Source organism: Dipodomys spectabilis, unplaced genomic scaffold (assembly GCF_019054845.1).
Source record: "Dipodomys spectabilis isolate Male_0828 unplaced genomic scaffold, ASM1905484v1 ptg000454l, whole genome shotgun sequence".
Classification (NCBI taxonomy): Eukaryota; Metazoa; Chordata; class Mammalia; order Rodentia; family Heteromyidae; genus Dipodomys; species Dipodomys spectabilis.
In genome coordinates, this window is record NW_024871131.1 from 665,001 (window position 1) to 673,993 (window position 8,993).

An 8,993-nucleotide genomic window follows, 5' to 3' on the forward strand; every position below is an offset into this window, starting at 1 on the left:
CTGGCACGTGGAGAACCCAGCTCTGATAGCGCAGGGCCCCATCCGGAGCCTGATGTGGCTGACCCTCTTTTTGACTCTGCCCCTCTTCCTGCTGAGCATCTGGTGCCTTCCCCACCTTCTTCACTCTCCTCTCCTTCACCCTCTCTCTCTTCCCCCCCTGCAGCTCACACCCGGTCTCGCACTGGTGGCACACAACCTCCACCAGACCCCATGTGCCCTTTGCGAGAGGTGGCAGGGGCTGAAGGTGTAATTAGGGTGCATGCGCCATTCTCAATGTTTGATATTGCTCAGATTGAGAAGAGGCTGGGATCTTATGCCCAAGATTCTAATAATTATGTTAAGCAGTTTAAGAACCTGGCTCAGACCTATGACCTTACTTGGCAGGACATATATCTAATACTATCCTCTACCCTTACTGCTGAGGAAAAAGAAAGGGTGTGGACTGCAGCCCAGGCACATGCCGATGAAGCTCACCGCCTAGATATTAACTTTCCAGTGGGAGCAACAGCTGTGCCTAGGGAAGAGCCCAATTGGAATTATCAACATAATGCTCCTGGGCGGGAAAGCAGAAATAGGATGATAACTTGCTTAGTGGCTGGCCTTCAAAAGGCAGCCTATCTCCCTGTTAATTATGACAAATTAAACCACATTACTCAAAGGCCCAATGAAAACCCGGCAGAATTTCTTGAGCGCCTTACAGTAGCGCTCCAGCGCTATACAAGGCTGGACCCAGAGTCACCAGAGGCTAAGGTGGTTCTCAATACGCATTTTATTGCCCAATCAGCCCCTGATATTAGGAAAAAGTTAAAAAAGGCTGAGAACGGTCCTCAGACCCCTCAACGAGATCTGGTGAGTATGGCATTTAAAGTTTTCAATAATCGAGAGGAACAGGAGATTGCCGATAAGACTGCCCGTGAGAGGGAGAACTATCAAATCCTGGCTGCTGCCATCCGGCCTCCTCTGAGGAGAGGCACCCAACATACACCACCTGGAGCATGCTTCAAGTGTGGGCAAGAGGGCCACTGGGCGAAATTCTGTCCCTCACCACGACCTCCACCTGGACCCTGCCCAAGGTGTGGGCAGCAAGGACATTGGGGAGTCGATTGCCCCTCCTCACCTCCACAAGGTAGGCCAGCCCCTCCCCCACCCCGCCCACCCAGGCAGGCGGAGCCAGACAGGTCGGAGATTTTCTGCTTGGCTACAGAATGAAGGTGCCCAGGGCCACCTGCTCCCAACAACCAGACCATCACAATGACGGAGCCCAGGGTGTGTTTCTATGTAGCCGGTAAGTTAATATCTTTTCTCTTGGATACGGGAGCGACTTACTCGGTGCTATGTCAATATACAGGCAAGACTTTTCCCTCCCAGATCTCGGTGGTGGGTGTAGATGGCCTACCTACCTGTCCCCCAACTACAGGACCAGTATCATGTAAAATAGAAGACTTTCCCTTTTCACACTCCTTCCTAATCCTACCTCACTGTCCTACCCCACTCCTAGGAAGGGACTTGCTCTCTAAATTTCAAGTCTCCCTTTCATTCCATATCCCCAAACAGCCTACACCTGTTCTACTTTTATCTTTAGATGAACCTCCACCTGTAACTTCCCAACTAGATCCTTTCCCTTTACCTCCAGATCTTGTCAACCCTCTTATCTGGGATACTTCCACTCCTACTATGGCTAGACACCATACTCCTGTCCTGATTAAACTTAAAAACCCTACCCATTTTCCTGGTACTTCCCAATACCCCATTTCCCTTAGGCACAGGCAAGGTTTAAAACCCATCATCCTTCGCCTTATTAAACAAGGACTTCTCAGACCCACTAACTCCCCCTTTAACACCCCTATCCTGCCAGTAGTTAAACCTGATGGGACCTACCGCCTAGTTCAGGACCTGCGCACTATTAATGCTGCAGTCCTTCCCATTCATCCTGTTGTGCCTAACCCATATACCCTCCTTTCACAGATACCTCCTGGTACCACCCACTTCTCAGTGCTGGACCTCAAGGATGCATTCTTCACAATCCCCCTGCATCCCGACTGCCAAGATTTCTTTGCTTTTACTTGGGTGGACCCAGACACTTCAAGGGCACAACAGCTGACCTGGACGGTCCTCCCTCAAGGGTTCCGAGACAGTCCCCATTTCTTTGGACAGGCTTTAGCAAAGGATCTCCTCTCTCTTCAGGTGTCTCCTAGCATTGTTCTCCAGTATGTGGATGATCTTTTGCTTTGCAGCCCTTCCTTTGAGTTGGCTCGCCAACATACAGCTGACCTCCTCAACTTCCTGTTGACAAAAGGATATAGAGTCTCTCCTTCAAAGGCCCAGATAGCGAAGTCAGAGGTAACATACTTGGGTTTGTCCATAACTCCTACAGAGAGAAGAATTACTCTTGATAGAAAAGCCTACATTGAGTCTCTCTCTGTCCCACAGACCAAGGAGGACATTCTGTCTTTCCTGGGACTTGCAGGCTTCCTTCGTATTTGGATACCCGGTTTTGCCACATTGGCCAAACCTCTTTATGAGGCATCCAAAGGTTCCCTATTGGAGCCACCAGACCCCACAAAGCCCATTGACACCCCATTTAAAGTTCTGAAGCAAGCGCTTCTTCGGGCTCCAGCACTGGCTCTACCCAACCTCAAGGAACCCTTTATACTCTATGTCACTGAGAAGTGGGGAATTGGCCTTGGGGTTCTTGGACAAATGTCAGGCCCCTCCTTTAGACCTGTGGCCTACCTCTCAAAACAGCTAGACCCAACGGTAAAAGGCTGGCCAGCATGTCTTCGAGCTTTGGCAGCAGCAGCCACCTTAGCACAGGAGAGCACAAAACTCACTTTTGGCCAACCCACTACCATTCGCTCTCCCCACAGACTAAAGGACCTTTTGTCTCATAAATCCCTGTCTTCCCTTTCCCCTTCCCGCCTACAGCTGTTTCATGTTACTTTTATTCAAAACCCTGACTTTTCACTGGAAAGCTGCTCCCCGCTCAATCCAGCTACCTTGCTTCCATCCAATTCTAACCCTCTTTCCCATTCCTGTACAGAGACCTTGGAGGAATTCACACCCCATTTTACAGGTATCTCGGAAACTCCTCTTCCTGACCCAGAAGACACCTGGTACATCGATGGCAGTTCCATATCTACCTCTTCAGGAAGCCGAGTTGCAGGCTATGCCATCGTTAATAACTCTACCATTCTTGAAAGCAGCCCTCTGCCCCCTAGCACTACCTCACAAAAGGCAGAACTTATAGCTTTAACTAGGGCCTTAATTCTAGCAAAGGGTCGGAAGATTAATATTTATACAGACTCAAAATATGCCTATCATATTCTCCATTCTCATGCAGCAATCTGGAAGGAGCGTGGCTTCCTGACCACCAAAGGGACTCCCATTACTAATGCCTCACTTATTCTTAAACTATTAGAAGCTGCTTCCCTTCCCCAGCAGGTAGCGGTCATCCACTGCAGAGGACACCAGACAGGATTGGATGCCATTACAGTCGGCAATTCAAAAGCAGACCGGGAGGCAAAGCTAGCAGCCCAGAGACAACTCCAGGGACAACTTCCAGCTCCCTTGCTACTGGTATTGCCTTCAATTCAACCCTCTTATACCCCACAGGAGCTCGAGGAACTTACGCACCAGGGAGCCTCCCAGGAAGCACAGGGATGGTGGTCCCTGGAAGGACGAGTTGTTCTTCCCGAGGCACAAGCAGACAGCTTTCTTTCCCAGGTTCACCAGGCGCTGCACATTGGATACAAGCCTCTCTCCCACCTTCTTAAACCTTTAATCCATTGCCCTAGCCTAACTACTCGACTAAAGGCTATTACCCAAGCCTGCCCCACATGTTCTCTTACCTCCTCACAGGGTGGTCTCCGACCAGCTGCATTCCCCACACACCAAGCACGGGGACATACCCCAGGGGAAGACTGGCAGATAGACTTCACTCACATGCCCAGATGTAAGCGGCTGAAATACCTTCTAACTATGGTTGATACCTTTTCAGGATGGATTGAAGCCTATCCCACAACGTTGGAGACTGCTGACACTGTTGCCTCTGTCCTTATTAAAGAAATTATTCCTAGGTTTGGCTTACCCAGGTCACTTCAGTCTGACAATGGACCTGCTTTCATCTCCAAAGTGACCCAACAGGTGGCATCCTCTCTAAACATCCAGTGGAATCTTCACATTCCTTATAGACCTCAGTCTTCTGGAAAGGTTGAAAGAGCTAATGCGCTCCTCAAAACACAACTTACTAAACTTTCTCTAGAGCTCCAGAAATCCTGGCCAGAACTGTTACCCCTGGCGCTCACCCGCTTACGTGTTTCTCCCCGCAGCCCTACTTTCCTCAGCCCCTTTGAGTTAATGTATGGAAGACCTTTTCTCCTAGGTAATTTCCCTACTGACAATGCCAAGACTCCACTAATAGACTACCTTCCTGTCCTAACCTTTCTTAGGCACATGCTGCGCCAACATGCTGACCAGTGTCTCCCTCAGCCTCATCAAGGCCCCTTTCCCACTCCCCCAATTTTGCCTGGTGATCAAGTGTTTCTCAAGACCCTTAATCCATCTGGTTTACACCCTAAGTGGACAGGCCCTCACCAGGTTCTGCTGACAACCCCCACCGCAGTCAAGCTCAATGGACAGCCCCAGTGGATTCACCTGTCAAGAATAAAAAGGGCTCCTGTTCCTGCCCCTTCTATACCAACCCTGACCTCCAGGTACACCTGTTCCCCCCTCGGGCCTACCAAGGTAAGGCTGTCTCGCATCCCTGAAGATCCGGGTGAGTAAAACTGAGCTAACTGCTCTCCTCCCCAAAGACCTCACTATCTCATCCCTTAGGACACCTCCAAGCCATGGACATCCAATCTTTTCTTTCCAGTAATATATTTGCTTTTCATCTTTGTTCAGCCCCCTGCCTGAGAAGACTTCCTCCAGACTTCATCTAAGAGACTCGCTTCTTGCAGACATCATGGAACTGGCAGACCTGGAAGCAGTCACCTTCTACTAGGTCACCCCTCTTCCTCCCCCCCCCCTTTCCTTTTTCAGCCATGCTTCTCCACCATGCTGGGTGGGGGCAACAGTTCAGTCAAATTAACTTCTTTTCCTGCCTGAATAGTGCATGGTGTTCTTTTCATCAGCTAATTTCCTAACCACCCCTTTTTTGTGAACTGAACTGCCTTGACACTATGCGAGATTTTTCACCGATACCATTTCTGGCCTTCACATCCACGTCCACACCACTTCTCTACTCTGGTGAGTGAAACTACTCTACGGCTCTCTGTTGCTCAGTCTCTGTCCAGACGTGGCGCCACGCCAGAGAGCTCCTACGGCCTTTAGCTGAAAGGCTGGTCACCTCTGAAGCCGAGGACGCTTGGCTTTGGGGGCTTGGCCATTTCTCTCTAGAGGGCTCTGGGGGAAGTCGGGACGCCGCTTCTGCCTGGTAAGCTCTCCTTCACTCACCAGACTGACTCTACAACTTTTTGGCTTGTGCCCTGAAGAGTGCGACGCAGGCTGGGTCCCGGGGACCCCCCTCTAGGTTCCCTCTCAAAGGCTAGCCATTCTAGGTTTTAAAAAAAAAAAAAAAAAAAAATTGTCAGAGTTCCTATTTGTTCAGGTTTCCGTCAATGCCTCATAAAACTTCTCCAGACTTCGTCCAAGAGACTTGCCTCCTCCAAACTTCATCGAAGGACTCAACACCCAAGTGACAGCTGCAGCCTGCTGCCTTCTCCCAGCATGGACCACATCCCAGCCTTTTACCCCTACGACGCCCTTTGCCAGCAGGAAGTAGCCAGAGAGAGTCTTCGCCCTTTTTCATAATTATCAAAAGACTGGAATGTAAGGTCCATTCCTGGACGGCGAACAGACCTCACCCAGTACCTGCGTTACCTAGGCAACTGGGATACCTGGAAGAGGTCACATCCGCATCCGCTGAGGTCACATCTTAACCTGATGTGGCCACACCTTTCTCCCACCTGATCCCACTTCCCTTTACCTGGACACACCCTTCCCCACCCCCTACCCTATATAAGGCCTAAACCGCGGCCAGACCGCCCTTTTTTTCCTTTTGCCAGCCGCGTGGAGTGCCAACCTTGCCTGGTCCCAGCAGGTCTACTGAATAAACCTACCCCTTACCTGAATACCACGTGCGTGGTGCAGTTCTTACTCGGCCACCTCTTTTTAAAAACCTAACATTTATTACCAAAATATGTTTTCAAATTCTACCAATAATTCTTAATCATAAGAGCCACTTAATTAGCAGTCACAGTCTCAAACTTCTAAATTCCTCAGTGAGCTGTGGGAGAGAAACCACAGTGAGTGTTAGGGGTCCTCCAGTCTAACTTCTTCGCCAGGGAGGAGTGCTTCTATGCTAGGCCTCCAAATTGAACAACGAATACTTCTTATACCTCACATTACATGTCCAAGCTATACATACCAAAGAAAGCGAAGAACAAGACATTAGTCTGACTTGGGAACAACACAGATCACAAACATAAATTATAAGGAAACAGAAATGAAATTTTCCTTTACTCATATAATACAATAAAAAGAGCTACTTTTCTTATTATCACTTAATTGTGGTTATATGTACTTAGTACTAGCTTCTTAAAAGTCCCCAAACACTCTTTGACATGAACTCAGTAGTTCCATTGGTATCAGATTGAGATTTTATGGGAAAAACACTTTTTTAATTTTTATATTTCTAAAAATATATTTTATAATAGAGATGCTGTACAGAGGGGTTACATTTACATGAGTTAGTTACATTTCTCATTGAACATTGTTACCCACTTCAGTTTTTTTCTCCCTTTGTCCCTTCCACCCACTGCCCCTCTCCCACCATTACATTGTAAAGTTAATTTCCACCATAGTGTCCTGTGAGTATCATTGTTGCAATGGTTCACCTTTTGTACTTCTTTCAGCAATTTGGTATTTCCCTTCCCTTTCCCCAATCAAATAAATGCACATACTGGATGCAGGGTACCAGCATCAAAGACAGGAATTGCCATGGATAAAACATAGGAAAAGAAAAATGACATAAAGTAAGAAGAAAGAACTAGCTGCGGTACATTGGCTACATCAAGCTTGACAATTACACAAAAGAAGACCTGCTGTTTCTATGTCTTGGTGTTCATTTCAATTAGCATCATTTTGTATGGTCATATATATGTTGATAACTCCTGAGCTATTATGATCCACTTTCAGGAGTAACAGGCTAATGCTAATCATTGCAAATGAGGGAAATCATAGAGCTCATGTTGCTTTTGGCCTGGCTTGCTTCACTTAATATGATTTTTTCCCAAGTCTTTCCATTTTCTTACAAAAGGGACTCTCTCATTCTTTCTGATAGAAGCATAAAATTCCATTGTGTAAATATACCACATTTTCTTGATTCATTCATCTATTGATTCATCTATTGAGTCAAATGTGTTGGATCTGTATCTTAGCTAAGGTAAACAATGATGAAATGAACATAGTTGTGCTGGTAGCTTATTGTGCCTTAGTTTGAGATCATTTGGATAAATGCTGAGGAGTAGGATTGTTGGATCTGTAGTAGGAAGACCCCTACTCAGGCAGGCCAGATCACCTATTCGTCCAGAGTGACAGAGCCCACAGCAACAAAGTTGTTAACAAAGAAGCGACTTTATTAAGAAGGCTCCTACACTGACTGGTCAGGGCCGCAGCACAGGCTTGGGAGCTGGTACTGTGACCCCTAGGGGCCCATGTACTTTGTTTTTAAAGGCAAAATTCAGGAGGCCAAACCTGGTCATGCAGGTAACCAATGAGATTGACACACATACAAAAGATTGCACAGTCATACTAGATCACATGGAGGTGGCCAATGAGGTTACAGTTTGTCACATAATGGCTATTTAAACCCGCCTATAACTTTTAGTTTAAATGACTCACTAATTCAGTGGGTAAGGTGAAGTATGCGCAAAAGGCAGAGTTTACGGTAAGAATACACAAAGGAGGAGTTTAGTGGAGTTTACCATAAGCACGTGAAAAAAGTGCAGTTTACGGTAAGCTCGGTAAGCTCGAGATGTTGCCAGTAGGAGCCAGTTTACAATCTATCTGTTTTATTGGTCAGTCTGTAACAGAACAATCAAGGTGACTTAGGTTGTTAAGGGGAGGGGACATAGGGCAATTCTGTCCATTCCAGGAACTGGGCTGGTTGGAACCAAGTTCTAGTAAACCTTGATTAAAGGTTTTTCTTCTTCTAAAATTCCTAAAACAAAGGCGAAGCCATGAAAGAAACTGTACCAGCTCAAGTCTCCTCTCAGGACCTACTTCACGTCTTAGGGGAGTTCTATGTTTAGTCTTTTGAGGAACCTCCATTCTGCCTTCCGGAGTGGTTGAACCAGCTTACATTCCTACCATCAGTTTTGTGTGTTTCCATTTAGCCACATCCACACCCACATCTGTTATTATTTGCTCTCTTGATAATGGCCATTCTAACTGGGGTAAGGGGCATCAAAATGTGGTTTGGGTTTTGATTTGCATTTCTTTTATGACAAGTGATGCTGAGCATCCCCCTTCTCTTTCTGAGAGGCCACACTACTACAGGTTTGTAGTGTCTCAACAGAGGCATAGAAAATTATAATATTGTGTGCTTTTGGTTGTACATTCACTTCACTTGGCGCTTCCAATGACTCTTAAACTTATAGTAAAGGTTTATACTATTTCCCTTACTGAAAAAAAAAAAAACACTGATTTTCAAAAAACATAGGAAAAAAACCCTTTGTCAGTGGTCCCAGTGAATACTAAGGAAGATTCTTTACTGGGAAATTTTATTTGGTTGCTCGTTTGTTACATCACTTAAACACATGTTGAATTTGGGGTTTCCCCACCAAATCTTCAACAAACCAGAAACTATGTTGCCTCATTGGATTTTGCTACAAAAGTTACAAAATATTTTGACATATATTTGATTTGGTGTTTTGGGTTTTTTTTTTTACTTTTGGAGGGCTAGTGGGCCAGTACTCAGGCTTGAACTGAGG

At 46.6% G+C, this 8,993-nt stretch overlaps 1 protein-coding gene across 1 annotated transcript in view; it reads left to right on the top strand.

Annotated features, from left to right (window-relative positions):
* LOC122098037 overlaps positions 1–4,800 on the top strand; it is a 5,388-nt gene extending 588 nt beyond the window's left edge. Inside the window, exon 2 of the mRNA XM_042668530.1 lies at positions 1,966–4,800. Within this exon, the coding sequence (XP_042524464.1) occupies positions 2,701–4,782 (2,082 nt within the window). The 5' untranslated portion in view covers positions 1,966–2,700 and the 3' untranslated portion in view covers positions 4,783–4,800. The remainder of the gene's footprint in view (positions 1–1,965) is intronic.
* The last annotated feature ends 4,193 nt before the right edge of the window (positions 4,801–8,993 follow it).